General features: G+C 39.6%; 1 protein-coding gene across 2 annotated transcripts in view; it reads right to left on the minus strand.

Moving 5' to 3' along the window:
* The window catches only part of Esyt2 (extended synaptotagmin 2), a 110,660-nt gene that overhangs the window by 5,522 nt on the left and 82,824 nt on the right, over positions 1-22,314 (minus strand). Inside the window, exons 12-21 of one of the 2 annotated variants that reach the window (XM_038336074.2) lie at positions 21,221-21,310; positions 20,720-20,815; positions 15,364-15,426; positions 12,031-12,105; positions 11,239-11,325; positions 6,387-6,536; positions 4,502-4,875; positions 3,374-3,472; positions 2,501-2,632; positions 1,391-1,496 (exon numbers count right to left, since the gene is read on the minus strand). In XM_038336074.2, the coding sequence (XP_038192002.1) occupies positions 1,391-1,496; positions 2,501-2,632; positions 3,374-3,472; positions 4,502-4,875; positions 6,387-6,536; positions 11,239-11,325; positions 12,031-12,105; positions 15,364-15,426; positions 20,720-20,815; positions 21,221-21,310 (1,272 nt within the window). The remainder of the gene's footprint in view (positions 1-1,390; positions 1,497-2,500; positions 2,633-3,373; positions 3,473-4,501; positions 4,876-6,386; positions 6,537-11,238; positions 11,326-12,030; positions 12,106-15,363; positions 15,427-20,719; positions 20,816-21,220; positions 21,311-22,314) is intronic. The other variant, XM_038336075.2, reaches the window with a different exon arrangement.

A 22,314-nucleotide genomic window follows, 5' to 3' on the forward strand; every position in this document is an offset into this window, starting at 1 on the left:
CACAGGTGGAGGCAATTTATGAAGATACTGTCAAGTATGTCGTTAACAGAAGTGTGTAGTTTGGATGTGAAGTAACTCTAAAGGTTCACTGTTTTAAAAGCTTGGTTACCAAAAAACTGATTGGCTTCTGGAAGTGACTGGAACCTGAAGTCTCTGACCTAATCAATGGGTTAATCCCCTGGTGGATTCATACTATAATGGCAATTGGAAATGGTGGGTAGGTGTGGGGGTCCAGTTGAAGGAAATGGGATGTGTTTTGGAAATTTATACCGTCTCTTTGATATCCTCACATCGCTCTCTGCTTTCTGGCCGCTGTGAGGTGGGCAGTTTGGTTCTGCCTCATGTTCCTCACCATGATGTTTTCTGCCTTACAACTGGCCCAGAAATAATAGAGCCAAGTGCCCATGCACTGAAACTTCTGAGATCACGAGGCAAAAATGAACCTTCCCTCTTTTACACTGTCTCTCTTAGGCATCTATCATAGCCTAGCTGATATAGATTGGTCACTCCTGCTGCTGACCATGTGGCACCTCTACAATTCAAAGCCCCTTTCCCCATCTAAACCTCTGGATACTGTAAAAGAATATATACACCTACACCAAAGTTAAATGTGATGTGGAAAAGACAAAAGAAGATTTGGAGGAAGAAAATCAATGACATGCTAGAGGAAGAACTGATTAGTTAAGAGGTGGACTGGCAGGCCCTTTGAGAATATGTTCCTTCATGTTTTCTTCCAATGTAGTGGTGCGGGACAATTGTCTATATTCTGTCAGTTATGTTTTAAATAAACACTGATTGGCCAGTGGCCAGGCAGGAAGTATAGGCAGGATAACCAGACAAGAAGTAGAGGTGGGTCAATGAGAACAGGAGAATTCTGGGAAGAGGGAAGCTCCCTCTGCAGTCCTGTCCAGACACAGAAGAAGCAAGATGTGACTACATCACTGGAAAAGGTACTGAGCCATGTGGCTAACACAGGTAAGAATAATGAGCTAATGTAAGTTACAAGAGTTAATAAGAAGCCTGAGCTAATGGGCCAATCAGTTTATAACTAATGTAGACCTCTGTGTGATTTCTTTAGGACTTAACAACTGTGGGAACTGGGTAGGACAGAAACCCCGACAACAATGTAGTACTGAGTAGTTTTTAAAGCTTCAAAAAACATCAACTTTTTTTCAACTCTAAGTTCCTGATATCAGTAACAGTAATAAGCCAATAGTATGAATGTATGAAAACAGTTATGTAGTAATGTCTTAGCATAATTTGAGAAACAAGCATTCATCACAGGATGAGCTGCCCTCCTTTCCACTTATGCAAGCTATAATCTAAACTGCACTATAGGGAAATGTTTCATTTTACCATGTGTAGGATATAAGAACTTCTAAAAAATTACTTTGCCAAGAAGCCCTTTATCTTTGGACAGGAAGCCACCACTGTTCTTCACTGCTACGTCCAGTGTTCTCCTTTGTACCTCAGGCAGGGAAACACTGAAATCAAAGCTGCAATGGAAACAGATATCTTATGTCAATTCTCTATGATCCTGTTGTATTTTAACTAAAATAACTTTTTTTTTTGAGATCATTCCAACCACTGTCTGCTTTTTCTTGTAAAATTGAGTTTCCTTTTTGGTGCTCATCTAGCTGACCTTAGTTCAAAATAAAGTTATAGCACGAAAACAGTGAGGGAGAGGTACGTTTAAAGAAGAAACAGAACTGAGCCAACAAATACTGATGCTATTCAGCTGTATTAGTTTCTCAAAACTAGCAGATGCTAAATTGTCAGAGAACTATGAGGTGGGGCATATTTTACAGACTGGTAATGCACGGATCCAAGTATCCACCAGCAACTTGGTCCATTAGACTGGCTACTAACCACACAAAGGCAGCTTCTATTAAGGTGACCACTTATGATTTGCAAAATTATATTGTTTTAGAAAAACAGAGCTTTTCTCAAAAATGTGTATTTTATGTTATTATACTATAAAATAAAAATTTTAAATGTAAATTTAAATTGTTTGATTTGAAATTTAGTATCAATATATATTACCCACTAAATCAAAGTGCTTCAGAGTCGTCAATAATTTGACCTTTAGCTGGGAGGTGGTGGTGCATGCCTTTAACCCTAATACTCAGGAGACAGAGGCAGAGGCAGGAGGATCTCTGTGAGTTCTAGGCCTGCTTAGTCTACAGAGTGAGTTCCAGAACAGTCAGGGCCACACAGAGACACCCTGTCTAAAAAAGCAAAAAAATACCAAAAAAAAAAAAAAAACCCAAAAATTTGACGTTTAACCATCCATCTCCCTGTGCACCTTTATAACTCGGATATATTATGTTTAACACCTCTGCTTGAAGGTCAAAGGATTATTTAACAAGGACCATGTGCTTGGCTGTGCTAGAGTACCCTGTTTCTCAACAGTGCACTAGGTTCACAGGCCTTGTCACTCAGGACTGCCCTAACCGCCTGGCATTTCATCCAGGTAGCCTAAAAGAAGTATCTACTGTACCTCTGATCGAACACAGGGTTAAGTGTCTTCTTTGACACATGTGTTTTTCTTCTTCCTGATCTCCTCTTGTCTGGCAGTAAATACATACGGACATATGGATCAGAGCCATCTTCTGAGAAGGCAATGAGGTTTCTTAGAACACAAATCAGAGAAGACTAAATATTAGAATTTTTTAGAAAAAATTCTATAATATCTGAATTACTTTATCAAGCTTTTATTTCATATGATCTCAACTCCATGGAGCAACACACATCAGACTTCCCCTATGTGTGGTTCTATACCATCACTTTTAAATGTCTCTTTTAGCAGTTTTGCCAGAGTGACTTTTGGCTTGACTACCTAAGCCTAGAGTGTGGGAGGGCATTCACCGCCCTTGCTCTGCGCTTCTCACATACCTACCGTCTCACCTTCTCCCAGACTTCTCCGGTGTTACCCACAGGAAACATGAACAAAGGCCCTGTGGGGCAAACTTGGCCTCTGTCAATATGACCTTCAGTGGCCACACTGGTTACTTCTTTAGTACCTCCAACCAATAGCTTCTGCACAGGGTCAGCCTTCTCCATGATACTGTCCCCTACTCTTTCTATAGGATGATGAGCATGAGCCAAACATTCGTTCACTCACAGTTGCAGGCCCTCTGCAGTCATTATCTTGGGAGCCAGAAAACAGAAGGTTCCTAATAATCCTCTCTGAACTAAACTCTACCTTTCCAGAATCTTGTTTGTCAACGTCACCAATGCTATTTACCTATGTTTTAAAAAGACTTTTTATAAGCTAAAAATATTTATATTTTAAACTCCTATTGATACGGGGAGGGGGAAAATCACATAAGACAGAACATAACCAACCAGTGGCAGTAGCGGTCAGCCTCACCTGCAGGAGTGCACAACCACAATGAGCTTATTCCTCTGGGAGCTGTGCCGGATGGTCAGCTGGATCTGCCCCAGGGGAGATTGTCCCAGTGTTGTCCCGCTGTGGAAACAACAGAATGTCACCAGTTCTGCCCCAACACAAAAGAGGTTTGGTGTATTGATACCATCTATACAGGAATGTAATGTCCATTCATCTAGACAAAATGGGAATTAATTACCCAGGAATTTAAACATGATTTGAAACTTCTGAATATATACCAAATTTAAATTATTTCACTTGACGGTTCGGGATTCCTTAATTATTCAAAACTGACAGTTTTCCAGTGAGCACTCAAGGAACAAAGGAGACAGAGCTCTCCCCAGGACAAACTTCAATCCCGTAGCTAAAACTCAGCCTGCTGCTAGGCAAGTGTCCTATTACTGCACGACACCCCAACCTGAAGCTGACTCCCTGTATAAAAACAAAAGATGAGCACAGGTCAGAGGAGCCTCAGAGACACGGCAGATGCTGCGTCCTTCTGTACTTTTCTCACCACAGCCTCCTCTGCTTTGATTATTTCCTTCTAAGTGGATACACCTCTTAGGACACAAGAAAAGCAATAGTTTCAAAGGTTGATTTTTATGTTTACCACAGCAGACAGTAATGTCTGATGCTTATAGTAACTTTTTCTTCCTTATTTCTTCCTTATTCCTTTTTCTTCCTTATCCTTAATAAGGAAGTGCTACCTATAAATGGCAAACATCTAAAGAAGCCAGTGGGGACTTGGTGGCAATGAGGACCATATTTTGCAATGAAGAGAAGACAAGACTATGCCAAACCTTTGCAGGTGATACAATGTTTAGCACATTAGTGACTATCCATGCAGGAGTCTGTCCCTGGAGTGAACTGAGTAGATGGTGGCCACACAGCATAAGTCTCTTGCCTCTCCTACCTGCAAAACCTCTTATTCCACTTCTATTCTCCTAATGTATCCAACATCCTAAGCAGCAAGTTTTATTGTGAAAGTCAAAGACTAGTGAGCAAAATAGCACAATCAAATTTCTCCCAGATAACTTAAGACCCGATCTCCCTCCCTGTGGTGTGTGGGATGCAAATTCTACGATAAACAATGATGTGAGCATTAGTTACTTTTCAAGTTGACGTAGCCTCTGCCTCAGTTCCTGGGTGGCAATGGGCAATGATATGTCTGAGGCAATGCTTGGGGTGGGCTCCTTGGCTGAGATGTGGCTTGGAGAGGCCAAGAGGCTGGAGGAGCTCCTGCCTAGGTCACGCTGCCCTAGAGGGCTGGCCTCAGGGGGCTGGGGCTTCTCCTCCCTGACAGGCTTATCATCGATTCCCAGGACTGGTGTTGATGGAGCAGTGTTGCTTCCACCAGTGCTTGGAGACACAGACTTCTGAGATTTCACAGGCATTTTTCTCCCTTCTTTGGAGACAGAGGGCCGTTTCACTTGAGCTGAATGCTGGTAGTCTGGAGGCCTTTCTTGCTTCTCAAGATGGAGGACCTAGGGGGAAACCAGTGACGGTGGTGACATCTGGATACATGAGTGGCTTTAGATGTATTCATTTGCAAATGTTTAAGATTCAGCTAATCTATTCAGCTAGGCAGTTATTAAAATAGTGTATTATAGAGAATTACAAAAGCAAATTTTATGAGGCATGGTGGCACATGCCTTTAATCCCAGCACTTGCAAGGCAGAGGCAGAAGAGCTCTGACAGTTTGAAGCTATCCTGGTCTACACAGAGAATTCAAGGACAACCAGTGTTAACCTGTCTCCAAAATACAAAACAAACAATTTTTAAAATGATACATTTTGAGCAATTAAAACTACTCTACTTTTGCAATAAAAATACCTTTTCTGTATCTTCCAATCTCTTCCATTTGAACATATTCTAATTATAGCACAAGGCTTCCACTAGATCACCCAGCAAGCCATGTATCCTTGGCAAAAGATGAAATATCCCATTGTTTCAGGTGGTTTACACCAGACTCCCAGACAAAGAAAAAAATGCCAAGATACTGTGCTATCCAGAAGGATCTCTCAAGCAACCAAGCATAATACCATAGTAAAAGGACAGCCACATCATCCTGCACACTGGGAATGTAAAATGTGTAAGCCAGGGCTATACTCTACAGGACACTCTGGAGTTACTGACTTTCTCTGGTTGTATTAACCAAAGCTATCCAAACACTTTCATTTCACAGACTCCCCACAGTTTACACAGGAACCAGGAGCGCTAGAGGTGGCAGGCAGGTGATGCTGCAACTACTCTGCCACTATATGGTTGTGCTGTATCTTGATATGAGCGACACTGGGCCCTGAGCAGACTATTTTAATTAAAAAAAAAGCAAAAACTCATTCTTAGGGCTGGAGTATAGTTGAGTAAACGTTGGTCTAGAATATGTAAAACTATGGATTCAAACCCCAGCACTGAAACAGAAAGTTGGCTCTTTATTGTAATGTCTATATAATTTTGTTTGTTTTCCTGGCACGTACACCAAGGTCAGAGGACATTCCTGTGGATTCAGTGACTGCATTCAGGCTCTCAGGCTTGAGCAGCTCAGCTTTACCTGCTGAGATATCTCCTTGGCTCAGCTTGAATACTTTAATGACATTTCTTGTATGTTTAAGCATTTATTAGCAATATTTACTCAGATATTTTTATTTTGGACAAACCAGGCTTTTATTCTTGTAAATTCTACCTTTTATAGGAGTTTATCAAGCTGCCTTCTGAGCAACTTTGAATATTCAAGGTTAAGGAGCAAACTCCATTGGCATAAACATATTTTCTGGACTACCGTGGCCTGTCAATGAATCTGGAAATAAAGGTTTTTTTCGGAATGGATCTAGATTGGACTCCCATAACTCTATGACAGCTTCTGTCCCCCTCAAACTGTCAGCATGCTCTATCATGCCACCTGACCTATGCCTGTGGTAGCACTGCCACAATGGAACTGAGCTGAAGCTGCTGTCGCCCCTCCCACTATGGAGTCCTACTAAAAAGTACGCAGTACCCGGAGGGCAATCTTCATTTTTAAGGTGCTGTTTGGCCCCGAGTTGCTGAGCTGGAACCGCTGGTTTATGGTCATGTTGTCACTCATAAGCAGTTGACTGAGAGGGATCCTCAGGCTCCCCAGAGAACACTGATGCTGCTCATCTTTGACCTGAAAGATGCAGAGCAGAAAACACAGAGCTCCAAGGAAAACGACAGGAATCACAGGAGATATAGCAAGGTCCAAAGATTGACTTTAAAAACAAACCAGCACAAAACAAAATATAACACATTTCATCTATATTTTTAAAGCACTGTGTCTCAGGAAAATACAGGTATTTCTGTCAGATGTACCTGCCCGTTTTCATTACAAAACCATGAGCACAATAAAGGACATCTTATTTTATAAATCTACTGTGAGAGCTGGATGGTGGTGGCCCATACCTTTAATTCCAGCACTCAGGAAGGAGAGAAGCAGGTGGGTCTCTGCTGAGTTCTAGGCCACCCTGGTCTATATAGAGAGAGTTCTAGAACAGCCAGTGCTAAACAGAGAAACTCTATCTCAAAAAACAAAAACAAAAAACGAATCTACTGTGAGAAGCTATTCGGGATCAACCTACCCCAGGACCCAGCAATTCCACTCTTGGGAATATACCCAAGAGATGCCCAATCATATTACAAAAGCATTTGTTCAACTATGTTTATAGCAGCATTATTTGTAATAGCCAGAACCGGGAAACAACCTAGATGCCCTTCAGTGGAAGAATGGATGAAGAAACTGTGGAATATATACATATTAGAGTACTACTCAGCGGTAAAAAACAATGACATCTTGAATTTTGCATACAAATGGATGGAAATAGAAAACACCATCCTGAGTGAGGTAACCCAGGCCCAAAAAGATGAACATGGGATGTACTCACTCATAATTGGTTTCTAGCCATAAATAAAGGACATCGAGCCTATAATTTGTGATCCTAGAGAAGCTAAATAAGAAGGTGAATCCAAAGAAAAACATATAGTTATCCTCCTGGATATTGGAAGTAGACAAGATTGCCGGGAAAAAATTGGGAACTTGGGGGTGGGGTGGGGTGGGGGTAAGGGGAGATGGGGAGAGACAAGTGTGAGGTGGAGGATGGGGAGAGCTTGGGGGAATGGGATGGTTGGGATATAGGAAGGGTGGATGTGGGAACAGGGAATTATATATCTTAATTAAGGGAGCCATTCTAGGGTTGGCAGAGACTTGACTCTAGAGGGGTTCCCAGGTGTCCAGGAAGATGTCCCCAGCTAGTTCCTTGGGCAGCTGAGGAGAGGGAGCCAGAAATGGCCAGATCCTATTGCCATACTGATGAATATCTTGCATATCACCATAGAACCTTCATCTGGCGATGGATGGAGATGGAGACAGAGCCCCACATTGGAGCACCGGACTAAGTTCCCAAGGTCCAAATGAGGAACAAAAGGAGGGAGATCATGAGCAAGGAAGTCAGGACCATGATGGGTGCACCCACCCACTGAGATGATGGGGCTGATCTAATCGGAGCTCACCAAGGCCAGCTGGACTGGGACTGAAAAAACACGGGATATAACCGGACTCCCTGAATATGGAGGACATTGAGGGCAGCTGAGAAGCCAAAGACAATGGCACAGGATTTTGATACATATACTGGCTTTGGGGAGGCCTAGCCTGTTTGGATGCTCACCTTCCTAGACCTGGATGGAGGTGGGAGGACCTTGGACTTCCCACAGGGGAAGGGAACCCTTACTGCTCTTCGGACAGGAGAGGGAGGGGGAGTAGAGGTAGGGAGGGGGAGGTAAATGGGAGGCGGGGAAGAGGCAGAAATTAAAAAAAATAAAATTAAAAAAAAGAATTAGCAGTCTAGGGATGGAGAGATAGTCCAGCAGCTGAGCACTTGTTTTTGCAAAGGGCCCACATTTGATTCCCAGCACATCTATAATTCAGTTCCTGGGAAGTCAATGACCAGTTCTAACCTCCACAGGCACAAAGTACATAGACATTCATGCAAGCAAAACACTCATATACATAATAAGTCTCTTAAAAATACAAAAAGTAATACTCTATACAAGCCAGGCAGTGGAGACATATGACTTTAGTCCCAGCCCTTGGATCTCTGTGAGTTCGAGGCCAGCCTGGTCTAAAAGAGCTAGTTCCAGGACAGGCTCCAAAGCTACAGAGAAACCCTGTCTCGAAAAAAACCAACCCCCCCCCCCAAAAAAAAACAACAAACAAAAAATCAAAACCAAACAAAACCAAAGGAAGAACAAAATACAAATCTAAAGGTCAGAAGGAAATATCTTTTAAATACTGAAATCATACAGTATACACTGACAGAAAGGTGCAGTTTCTATGGGAAACACTTATTCATGGAGAAAATGCATTTTAAGTGTCTTTAACGCCTTCTCTGTTCAAAGTCTACGTGGCTGCTTTGAAAGCTTACAGCATCTCCTTTAAGTGCATGGTACTTCTTCCTCATGAATAATTAATCTTCAGCATCGCCTCTGTTATAAGAACTATTCCTATCATGTTGCTGTTCAAAATAGTTTGATCCAAGAAAGAACAAACTCTGGACAAAATGAACAAACTCCTTGAAAGACATCAATACCACAGTTTATAAAGAAGAAATAGCCGACCTAGACAGAACAACAGCTATTGACAGAATGAAGTTTGCGTGTAAATACCTTCTCCAAATGAAAACCCCAAACATTCTGTACAGACTCTTCCAGAATATTCCAGAGGAACACATGCTCCCTAACTTACTTAGGAGGCTATCATTATCTTGACATCAAAATAGGGAAAAAATATTAAAAGGAAGCAAAATTACAGATCAGAAACCTTTATGAGTAAGAATGCTTTTCTTTTTTTCTTACTTATTTACTTAATTTTTATGTGTGTGTACTTGAGTAAGTTTGTGTGCATTATGTGTGTGCAAGAGCTCTCAGAGTCCAAACGAGGGCTTCAGATCCCCTGGAACTCATATTACAGGCAGTTGTGAGCTGCCATGAGAGTGCTAGGAACAGAATTCACGTCTGCTACGAGAGATTCCAGCCAAATCTCCAGGCCCAAGAAGCAAGAATTAATACATGTAAAAATGATCATGACTAAGAGGGACTTATCCCCAGATAAAATATTGTGTTCAAGGTATCCAAGTATTACATGTGGAAAAACAAAAGTTTGCAATATTTAACATCTGAAAATCAACAATGTATCTCACTGTATTTCCAGTTGAAAAACTATGTTATCTCAACATATGTAGAAAAGCCTTCAGTGAAAGCCAACACCTACTCATGATGACGAAGCAAACTAGGAGGAGAAAAATCTCTGTATGGGAGACCAGACTCAGAGGATACTTCGGCAGAGTAAAGATGGCTGAACAGGGAGGCCAGCCAAAAAAAAAAAAAAGGCATCAGGATTGTTATGAAAAGTATCATTACTAGAAGATAACATGACTTCCATCCCACACATAAAATCCTAAGATATCTAGTGGAACAAGTAAGTCTGACATGGTGGCATACACCTATAATCTTAGCAATAAACTGGCCAAGTAGTAGAATCATAAATTCAAGGCCTTGTGATAAAATTCACTACAAATACAACAAAAAAGAGCAAGCCATTTTTAGTGGAGTCGTATGAGATCATATCCATATATAACAATCAACTATGCACTCTCATTCTCTGTCTTCCTCTGGAATGTGTCTCTCGGCCAGCTGGTCTTAAACTTGCCAAGGAGACCAGGCTAGCTGGCAGTGAGTTCCCAGGATCTACTGGTCTCCATCCTCCTAGAGCTGGGATTATAAATTAGTGTCAACATGCCTGGTTTTTATACATAGCTTCTGAGGATCAAATTCATATCCCAACCTTTCCCAACAAGCACTTTAATGATTGTTTTATTTCATTTATCTCCTACGGGTTGTCTTGTTTGTTTTGTTTTGAGGCAGGATCTTGCTACTAGGTAAGCCAGGCTAGTCTTGAATTTATGAATCTCCTGCCTTGGCTTCCTAAATGCTGGGATTACAGGAAGACACTACAATGTCTAGACACCTTTATATACATTAGTAAAAAAGTCAAAAATACAAGATTAGGAACCAAGGCTCTGTTTTCAATTACAAGTAGGGAAATAAAGTAAGATCACTTACAACACCATAAAGAATTACTAAATGTTTAGGGAAATGTCTGACATACATAAAAGAACTACACAAACACACAAAACTATAAAGCACTGCTGAGAGAAATTAAAGACTACCCAAGGGAAAAGAAAAAGCAATGCAGTGTTTCTATGGATTGGAACATTTCCTGTTGTGAAGACATCAGTGGAGTTCTTATCAAAATTAAAGGTTCTCTGTGTAAAGCTATGGTTGGTACTAAAATTCATGTGAAATGTAGATTCAGAATTAGTCAAAACAATTGTGAAAAATAGATTTGAGGGCTTACACAAGTTGTTTTTTACAATAGCAGTAACAGAGACAGCGAGGCTAGCATATTGTTAGAACAGAACCTAGGGTCAAAAGCACTCCATAAGCAGACTGCATACTGGCTCTGAAGTTTGAAAGTCACTGACCTCAATACATAGGAAAGAGTAATTTTTTCAACAATGTGCTGAACAGTTATATAGCTAAATATTAAGAAAAAAAGATTCATAACCTTTTCCTGATAGTACAGATGAAGATTAACGTGACATCGACGTAAACATAAAGACAGGTTTGGGAGAGTTGTGAGTCAGGGAGAACCAAAGAATTTCTTTATCTTGACTTTAGTGGTGGGTCCCAGGATACTATGTACTCAACTGGAAACTGTAAATAAGCATAATTTGTATCAATCATATTTCAAACTATAGGCAGAAAATGCAGTAAAATACCTCAACTTCAAGGTCCTGGCGCTTGGGGTTGTGAATGAAGAAAGTGAAGTTTTCCTCCCACACTGGCTCACTGGTTTTGTATCGAATCTGTAAGAAATGGTCTCACATCAACTCTTCAGTGTTTGCTATGGAGGACTACTGACTCACTGCTTACTTATTTAGTGTGTATACAAGCACAGGCTGATGGACTTAGGAAGCGTGGAAATGTTCAGAAACTAAAACAAGCTGTTTGCGGTGCACCGGAACAGGAGTTGACGCAGAACCCATGCCTGCTGTCCAGAGACCAAAGCCTCTTTTGCTCTACTGTCCTCAACTTCTGCATTCCTGGTGCCTGCCACTGTAACACAGAGCCCTACTTCTTAAAGGGTCAACAATTAAAATTTAACAGTGGCCTAAAACTGTAATTTCTGAACTTTTATTCCTGATCAGAAAAGAAGAACATACAATACCTACTTTGAACTCTTGAGCATCTGTTTGCTGAATCTGAAGTACAACGTGCTAACTAAATAATTACTAAGTACTTAAAAGAAGCTTGGGAAGTAATTTCTTAATTCTCCCCATAAACAAACATAATCAAACAAAAGCATATCTCTAGGGTGTTTTTTTACGTTATTTAAAAATAAACAATGTATCTGTCAATAACTTAAGCAGCTAGTATTTATGAAATGGCTATTTCATATGAAACAATGGTCTCATTTCGTACGCATCACACACCTGGACACCACCTCCCGGGGAGAATGACCAGTACAGCAGGCTATTTAGAGGCTCTCAGAGCCGTCAGACTCTTCTTACCTTACTCTCTTGAGCCTTGTGACCGACCGACATCTGGACAAGAGGATTTGGGTTGCTGTTTATTTTCTTCCCTGACTATCCAAAAAAAAAAAAAAAAAAAAGCAAAATAAAAAAAAAAACAGGTAAATTAAGTAAAATATTGGTCCCTTTAAGAATGAATTTACGCTTGATATGAGGAGTCATTTCTATTTTACCACTGATACTTTAGACACAGGAACATCGAAGAACAATTAAAGTAGAAAACAACTGCTAAGCAAACCTTGAGCCATCATTATTCATTGTTTCCACCATGAAACAAATTGAGAAAACTTCCATTCATATACGTTTTCCTGAGAGACAGGGTCTGGCAATACTGCTTGGCTAATATGGAACTCTGTGGCATGCGTGATTTTCCCACCGAAATCTTCAAAGTAGCTGTGACTATAGTATAAGTCCCTGTTTCGGACTGCACACAAGTTTGAAATGTCTAACTTTTTACTTTAAAAGTAAGTTACTTTGGGTAATGCAATCTTTTAAAATATAAAATTTTATTATTAACTACAGTTCTCAAAATTGACTTATTAGGATAATAAAATCTAAGTGCAATGAATATAAGTAAACAATAAAGAAAACAAATGTAAAGGCATATTCACTCAGAACACTTCTTCAGCTATAGTATAAAGCATTGGCTTCAGATGCATAGCTGCACACCTAGAACCTACCACCATCCTCTGTTAAAGTAAACACAGTTATCAGATATTGGACATTGCTTACCAGCTGTTAAGTAATTATCACCAGAAGAATAAATGTCAGTTTAGAATTGCATGGAATTAAGCAAATATAAATATGATTTAAATAATTCATAAGAAAAATGACAAAAAGCAAACTTTAGCAGACAGCTGATAGAAGAAAACACAGTAAAACACAACAGATCTGTGACATGAGGTTTATTTATAACTTAGCCCCACAAAAAGATGCATTAAATGTGTTAATGTAAATTAATTAGAGGGTCACAAAAAAGTATTTTAGTTAATAATTTTAGAGTCAATCCTCAATACTACAGCAATGACAGAAATAGGTGTCAAATCATTTGAGTATTCAAAAAATATGACTAACTCAAACCTACTGTGATAATTTATTTTCTGGTTCATCATTTTGATGTAAATGAATTCTGCAAAATGAAATAAATACCGTTAAAAATATCAAAGCCAAAAGATTTTTTCCTAAACTCATTTCCTTCTTAGATATTGGGATTCCTAAATCTGAGCTGAGCATAAACCCTCTGGGAATAGGATGCCACCTCCACCTCTCCCTCTGGCTAGCTAAGACACTGATGTTCAAGGAATGCATGTCTAGTTGTAGGTTAGTGCTAGTTGTAGGTCATGAAATCACACTGATTTAAGCCACATCTACTTTGAGGCTTTGATATAGGAGCTGAGTTTATTTCTGACTAATATTAAGTATGTATCTGTGAAAATAAAGCCATTGAGTTTTAAGGATTTAATGCATCTGTATTTTTAAGGTGTCTTCTTTCTTTCTTTCTTTTTTGGTTTTTTGAGACAGAGTTTCTCTGTGTCACTTTGTTGCCTGCCCTGGAACTGGCTCTTGTAGATCATGTTGGCCTTGAACTCAGAGATGCTCCTGCCTCTGCCTCCTGAGTGCTGGGATTAAAGGTGTGCACCATCACTGCCTGGCTTTTCTAATATTTTTAAAAATAGAGTGAAGTTTATAACTGATAACACTATAAGCATGCTTCTGAACAATTTCAGTTGTCACTGCCTTAATTAATTTATGCATTTATGTATGTATGTATGTGAATCACACCTAAAATCTATTTATTCTAAGTCTAAAATTTCAATAAATATAAAATAAAGCTTAGCTGGCACTTTTATAATTTTTTAGTGGTTTATAAAATAAGGGTGTGCCTTACACAGATATTTTAGATTACATAAATAAGGTTTTAAAATCATTCACTAAGTTTTCTATCATGACAGACATTTAAATTATAGCACCACACATCAAGGGTACAAACTATGATAAAATATAGTCTTTTAGGTCACACTATTGTGTGATAAAATATATGATAAAAAAATAGTCTTTTAGGTCACACTATTGAATTTAATGAACTATAGAAATGATGCCTAAAACATAATCTTACACTGATGAATTTAAATTTCATTCTCCTTAACTCTTGACTACTGAGACCATCAATATGAGCCTCAGGTTCCATGTCTATAAAAGAGGCACAATACCATTTTTAAAATTTGTTGTTAGGTTTAAATGAGCTAATGTGTTAATCAGATAATTATAGCAATCTATTTATCTATTGTGTATTTTTATATGTAATATTTTAACTTATTTACTACTCCAATGGAGAAGATATTACTTCCACCCTGTAAGCAGGATGGGTTAAACATCATCTTTGAATCACAATGATGAGCAACATGACCTCTGGCCACCAGGACAGCAGTAGATGGTGAGCAAAGAGTGTAGCTAGAGATCCTTTCATAAGCTGTTATGGCCCAGCTATGCTAGAAGGCAGAGTTGTTCCAGAGTGTCATGACCAGCATTCTCAGGGTGTGATGTCCTACTAACACTACACCACATCTCTTTAGTACAAGTCAGAGTAAAGTTTACAAATATGATATTAGACAAGTCACTGTCAATCTCCTCCATTTTCGAATTAACTTATTTTGCTAGATAAAACTGATTAAAATATCCCTATTTCTTTGGAATTTTCTTAATACTATTATATTTAAAAAGCCCCTGCTTCTCAATGTAATAAAAATTAGTTAAGAAACAAAATATAACAATTTAGCCACAAAACACAAGCTATTGTCATGGATAAGAAGTGGAGCTTAGTTTTCAATAGACCTCATTGATAAAATTTGAACCTTTTGGAAAGATCTGTCACCCAAACCCACAGCACCAAAGCCATGAGGTTGATTCAGTGAGGCCCTACTCAACATATTGGAAGAGGCAATTCCTTAAGTGTGCACTCATCAGTTTGCAAGGCACATCTTTAAATCACAATATGAAGTTCTGGCCAAGATTTTAAATAAAACTTTTAGATTGCCATTCACAAGTTCAAACAAAACACAATATTTCAATGACTGTTAAGAGAAAGAATGAAAATCTAAAACTTCATATTGGAACTTTTAAATTTAAGTTTGGTTGATGCAATTTCTTCTAAAAACAAATTCTTGGATAACAAAAGTCAGATCTCTTCTACTCGACAGTTAATTATTAACTAGGGTGGGAAGTAACCTGCCCACACACTTAGGAAAACCAAAGTGCCATCTCTTTCAATATGTCTTGATTAGCACTGCAGCCTCAAGGAGACACTTTGTTTACCTTTAAAGCTCTCTGAACTGCAGACTTCTTCAAAACACCGGGGTTAAAGTGTAATGGGTTATTCTTTCAGGTCAGAAGAAAATGAATACACCAAGGGTTAATAAAACATGCAATGAGGAATTTATGTAAGGTTAATGACACAAAAGTTCATGAGAATAAACAAATACTTAAATCAGACCAAAAATCATACAAACTGCCAAATTTGCCTTTATGCTCAAGATTTTACCTCAAAGTGACAGGTAATCTAAAATATCATGACACATTTCCTCATCTTTGGTAACCCTTCACTTCTTCACCTCTGACTTTCAGTGTTTGCAGAAATCAAGAGTGTGACTTAGGAAAGGCTCTGCTTACTACCCTTTGCCTGAAACCCTAGTGTCACCCCAAATCAGAGGTTTAATCTGAAGCACAGCAGTGACCATGGTCTTTCCGCATTGCTGGAGCTAGTCCCACCAGCAGCGGCCCACACCACTGCTATGCCTGCTGAGACATGCTTTCTTGCTATAGCATCATCCAGAGATGGAGCCTATTTCTTTACAAACTCCCTGGACTCCCCATCTTTCCAAGCTATAGAAGTACAGGCCAATAGGGCCATCTTAAGAGTTTCTCCTGGATTTAAATACATATTCTACTATTATAGGGTACGTGTCTTTCTGACTGAATTTTTTCAGTTAGTTGTTTGCTCATTCTCAAATAGACAATTTGTTTTTGGAAGCTCCCAGAATAAACACTTGAGGTTAAAAATTTTTGTCTTTTTAGTTTTAACTATTTTAAAATGGCATACTAAATTTGATTCTCAATTAAAAATTTTTCTTAATGTCTTATTAAACAGAAAATGTATGAAAGAAGGTGGAGAAATAGCTTCCAGGTCTCCTACAGTAGGAAGCAGATGAGATGGTAAAAGCTTCAACCCAGGCTCTTGCCAAACTACGTGGGTCTAAATTTAGACTATTCAAACAGCCTACAGGGCTCTCCAAAGACTCAGACCCTACTTCCTCTATCTTTGGAAGCATTCCCTAAGGAGTTCCAACAATGCATTTTGGTTCAGAGGGAGCCTGAATGACACTCTCTAGATGTAACAAGGGCCTTTCCTGAAGTGCACATTGGATGAACAGCTGAACCAATGCACTTGTTATTCTAACATCAATTATTGAGAAACAAAGAGAACAGTGGTAGTGTGAATCAGGAATGCAAGAACAGCGGTGTGATCACAAGCCTGCATAGCATGCAGGTGAGAAGACGAGTCACTGAAGTTCACGGGGCAGGTGTCCAGGTGTAAGGTTCCGCAGTCAAGCACCACATGCCATCTACTCCTGGGCCTCTCAACCACTGGAGACAGTGGCACCTGCCCTTTTTTCCTCTCACGACGAACCATGCACTAGGGATATAGGTCACTTGAGAGTGTTTGCCTAGCACTTAGGAAGCTCTGGGTTCAGACCCCAGCACCTCATAAACTTGGAACTGTGGTCCCTACCTATGATCCCAGCACTTGCAAGGGGAGGTGGGATGATCATAAATTCAGTGGTTATAATATAAAGTGTTTCAGGATAGACTGGAATATATGAGACCCTGTCTCAAACAAACAAAACTTAAAATTACCCGTAGAAAAGTACCTTTGTCCCTAAAGATCTGCACAGTGGTAGCTATTATATGGCTATGTTCACACATGTAAGGTAAGCACCATGGAATCACCACTCATCCCATATCATCTCTAGTTACCGAATTAACAGTCTGAGCAGTGAACACTGTACAGTGACGAGGTCTCAGATCTCTAGTCTTATGTCCTTTGTGCTACTTTTCTTTTCCAATCTGTGAAATGCATATATGGCTGCTGCAAAGTTCTCAACACACACGAGTTACCAAGTAAGGCTAACATTCTAATGCTGGGTGCGAAAGTCAGAGGACACAGCCACGCCAGAGAGGGTGAATTCTGGGTCTACTTTTAAAATAAATCATCTGCAATACAGAGGACAACAATGGAGTGGAAACTGAAGGTGCTCTGAACAGGTTAGAAGTGAAAAAGCTATAGGCTGCAGCCACTTATGAAAAAGCTTTTCCTGTAGGAAAAGACTGAGAAAGTGATTTCATTTTATACTGGAAATCAGTAAGTAAAAAGTAAGTGCATACATGTTCTGTAAAGAACATTTTCTGTGGTGTGCATATCCTAATCATAAAGCTCAACGTCACTTGGACAATGAAGAGAATGAATTCTGAGTCTGACCACTGATGTCAGAACTACAAGGCAACTCAAGAATCCGACTCCAAAATATTTTCTATGAAAGGAAGCAGTTGTAGATTGAGAAAAAAGACCTAGAAAAGTTACAGGAGATAGATTGACAGAATTATCCAGAAGGGTGGCCTTGTCACTTATGAGTTGGTGAGGACATTTTACCTAAGAAACAAATGCATAAAGCATTTTTCTAAACTGATAGTATACACCGGCATTGTCAATTCTAACTGCCTTCCTTTTGACTTCTGTTTTTGAGGTGGCACAGTACTAAAATAAGAAATGTTCCCGTCTTAACCTCTACAATGCAAGGGTGAAAGGGGACACCCCTCCACACTACAGGCTGAGTGCACAGTTGGGGGCATCAAGGTGCTGCTTATTTACTAGTGTATTAATTTTTCTTGTCTATCAAATAGGGCTAAACACCTATTTTAAAAGTATGGTACCCTAGAGTCCCTTCTTAGAAGTAAGAATAACTGGGCACACACGTGGAAAGCCTTTGTAAACAACCAGAAACTCAAAAGAGCAAAGACCGGTCACTATCAGATCAAAGGATAAGTGATCTTCAGAAATCTAACTAATTATAGAACAAACCAGAAAGGTGATTTTCTAACTAATTAGCAGACTAGAAGGTCTTAAGTGTAGTTTTCTATGACCCCAGAGGAGATGAACCCAACAGCCACCAGATTACCCTGAATAGCACTAGAAGTAGAAGCACCAGACAGGCTATAGGAGCAAATGTGATGAGATTAAAATAAAATCCTCAATTATGTACTCTTTTCAAATTCCTAGAAAGAAATAAACCATGAACCCACTCTCATTTTCTTCTTCTCCTCCAGAGGCTCTGGCTAGGCCATGTGGCAGAAGCAGGCTTTCACAGAGATGGGTGGACTTCTGACTTCATGTGACCATGAGCAGTAACAGAGAGAACTGGATGGAATGGACTGGAAGACAGCCCAAGCTCTAATGCTGCTCCCCTTGGTTGGAACGAAAAAAGCAGATTTAGGAGTGTTTTGTGAAAGTTAGAGCATGAACCCCAAAATCAACGTTAGCTTTTAGCGTTGTTTTTCCCTCAGGGGACTTATTCTAACACTTTATGGAGCATCAGCAGTAGAGTTAGTTCAGGTTAGTTCATCTCATGTCAGATGTACTCCCAACATCACAGCAGAGTCACATTTGACAAAACCAACATAAAATGAAGACACAGTAACTGAAGTCATGCAAAAAAATGAAAAGAGCATGCACATCATTCCAATGAGCAGACTGCACAGAAATTCCAGGCCACACTTGGGCAGTCTTCACTGAACACAGAAGAAGGAGCTGGAGGACTCACAAATAGTGTTCTATAGACTGAGGTAGTATTCTCACAAAACACTAGTCCCGACGCTCGCCTCTCTTTTAAGTAGCCACACCCAAAGTTTCCCTCGTAGATACTCTTAGGAAAGTGGAGACAGGAAGAGAAAGCAAAGAATGGTGGGTTGTGGTCAGTGGGTACACACCAGAAGCACAAAAAAACAGGGTGCAGAGAGTCAAAGGGCCCCAGGACAAACAGGGATGGCCAACAAAGCCTCCTGATTAACACAACAAAAAGCAGGGATGGCTCTGTGGACCCTTTGCCTCTGAGGAGCCACAGCACACTGTGAGTAAAGTACCCTTGGGATAGAAGAGCAGTGCGTTCCCTGTCTCTTGAGCTTATGACATCCGACATAGCTCTACAGAAAAGCCCAGGCCCTTCCCACTTAATCCACCACTATTTTCTATATCTAAACTTTGCAACAAACTCACTTTTTAATTTTTTTTTTTTACATTTATTTGGGGTATGGGAACTCCCAGGGCATACAAGTGGAAGTCAAATGACAACCCAAAGTTCTTGCCTCCCATCATGTGTGTTTTGGATATTGAACATAGGTGGCCAGGTTTGACAGCAAGTACCTTTTATACACTGAGTCATCTTGCCAGCCTGACAATCAGGCATTTTATAACAAACTTTATTGTGGTCAAAAGCAGAAACCTCTACTGTGTAAGGAATTCTATTGAAAGGCTAAATAATAATGAAGTAAATATTCCCAAACTGAAATAAAACTAGGTAAACTCACAGACTTTAGGTGGAAAGACTGGTCAAAAGATTAAGTTCTTCAATAGAAATGTAAGAACTTAAGTAGTAAAAATTAGACCAGGAAACTTCATTAAAAGAAAGGGTATGGTACTGGCAAAGAGACAGCTATATATTCCTATTACAAAATGCTCAAAACTACTTCAGTTGTTAGGCTGAAATAAAATATATTAATGTACAAAGAACATTTATTTCATTTTTGTTCTCAAGGCTCAAGAAAATATACAATTTTCAAAATATAAAAGGTGCTAAATTATGCAAATTCATAAGCCATCAAGATGAAAGTTCAGAGAAACTGCAGATGAGGGCAGCAAAGGGCTTCTTGGCTTTCGTTTGGAGTTTATTCACAAATGCACTCATGTGACCGAGCATCTGCTAGGAAGGGAGGATTATGCAATGGACAATCTCGGTGGGTAAAGCCCCTGTAACTGTTGACAATGAACATTCTTTCAACAACACTGGATATTGACACAATGACAAAGAGAATGCCCCAGTATGCAAGCACACTGGCACCCAAAAAGTTTTCTAACAATGTACCATTTATATGAGAACATTACTTTAACTAGTGGGGTTTACAGCAGGACAGTGTAAGATTTAGGACTATCCCTAAATGATCAGATTACTTTATACGTTCCCCCATGAAACCCAAACAAGCAAATAAATAGGTTTTTAGGCTAAACATTATTACTTGACACTGTGTCTTTGTTCAGTACCTACCTGGTAGCATCAGTCATGCTCCACCTTAAAGCCTGAGGACAGTCACAATTCAGCAGCTCATGACCTGCTGTTCTACAGCTAAAACACATTGTGGGTTTGTGAACAGAGCTGCTTCATTTAGTCACCTTGTGGTAACTAGGCAGTAATAATTAGATATAAATATACACATGTGCAAAGTAAATGCTACCTTGTGCCTCTCTGCTGCTGCCACACAAGATTAGGTGATATATCATGTCTGAACAAAGTAGTAGTTTCCAAGTAAGGAAAGCACTCACAGATGTTAGCTCTATACTACCTACCGGAAGGTTCCTTGCAGAATCCAAATACAAGATCAGCAGTGCAGATGAAAGACCATCATTGGCTTGATCCTTATCAGCTCTGATGTCTGCCAGCACCTGCAAGGTGAAAAAAAAGTATCAGTGGGTGTGTGTCTATAGGAATGCACACTGTTTTTGACTGTATTCAAGAAAATAAAAGAAATAATCTAATACACACAGAACAAGAATTGAACTGATGTCTTCCAAATGACAAGACTATCATTCCACATGATCAATTAAAATGAAGTACTAGGATGACATGTAGCCCCCAAATCCCTGTGCTACAGCAAGCACAAAATTTTAAGGTCTCAGAACAGGAATAATAACCTATAAATTACATATTCCTGTCCACTATTGTGATAACTTGTGGCATAATGATTAAAATTACTGGGAAAGAATTTTTAAACAAGTACCAACACAACCAAAGATACTGGTGCTAATAATCAAGAATAGGTGGTCATGAAGGAAGACACTGCACAGCACCTTATCCAGGTTTGCCGCATCTGACTTCAGTGTGAGCCACTCTAACTTCAAATGCAGCTTTCCTTTGGGAACCTCGTCCAGAGTGAACCACTGAAGAGAAAGTGATTAAGTTTAGCAAAAGTGTTCTGAATAAAAAATTCCAATTAAACCCAGTCTAAAAATGTTTCAAGGTGCTCACTGACATTGTGGCACTAACCAAGAGCCAGAGCTGGCTGGAGACCATGCTCAAAATATTCACCTGCTCTAACAAAACCCTTAAAATGTAATGAGTGTTATCATCATATACAAGTTCAAGTGTTCCAGTACTGCCCATCACTAACAAGGCTTCTGTATATGGACTCACATAGAATATACAGGCCAACAGAGTATAACACTAATTCCCAAATACTCAACAGCAGAATTGAACAAGTCAAGATATCTTGTTTTTAATCATTGCTATATATCAATCAACAAAACAGTGCATAGTTGTTTCAGCATAAAAGTCATAAAACAAAGACCACAAAACACTCAGTGTTAAAAAGGAACTGCCACATGTTCTATCCTGTCTATCCTCTTCACCACTGTGCTCAGTGACTAGCACCCAATAGCTGTACAAGAAACACTTAGGAGTGGAGAACAAGCACTCCTGGAGAGAAGAGTACTGCCGTGGAGCAGCAAGGTCCCAACACTGATTTGATTAGTTAGGCTTTTCTTACCAAAGTCTCACCCATCTCTGGATCTTTTGGAAGTTACTGTATGTTTCCCTTTTGATGGAGGAGTGTTTATGTGTTACTTTCATTATTAATAAAGAAAACTGCCTTGGCCCTTTAAGAGAAAATTAGGTAGGTGGAGTAGACAGAACAGAATTGTGGGAACAAGGAAGTAGAGTTGGGGAGACGCTTCAGCAATTCGCGATAGGAGGCTCCATGCTGCTCCTCTCCGAGATGGACGCAGGTTAAGATCTCTCCTGGTAAGGCACACCTCATGGTGCTACCCAGATTACTAAATATGGGTTAAAGGAAGATGTGAGAATTAACCAATAAGAGGCTGAAACTATGGGCCAGGCAGTGTTTTAAAAGAATACAGCTTCCGTGTAATTATTTTGGGTAAAGCTA

Source organism: Arvicola amphibius, chromosome 7, assembly GCF_903992535.2.
Source record: "Arvicola amphibius chromosome 7, mArvAmp1.2, whole genome shotgun sequence".
Lineage (NCBI taxonomy): Eukaryota > Metazoa > Chordata > Mammalia > Rodentia > Cricetidae > Arvicola > Arvicola amphibius.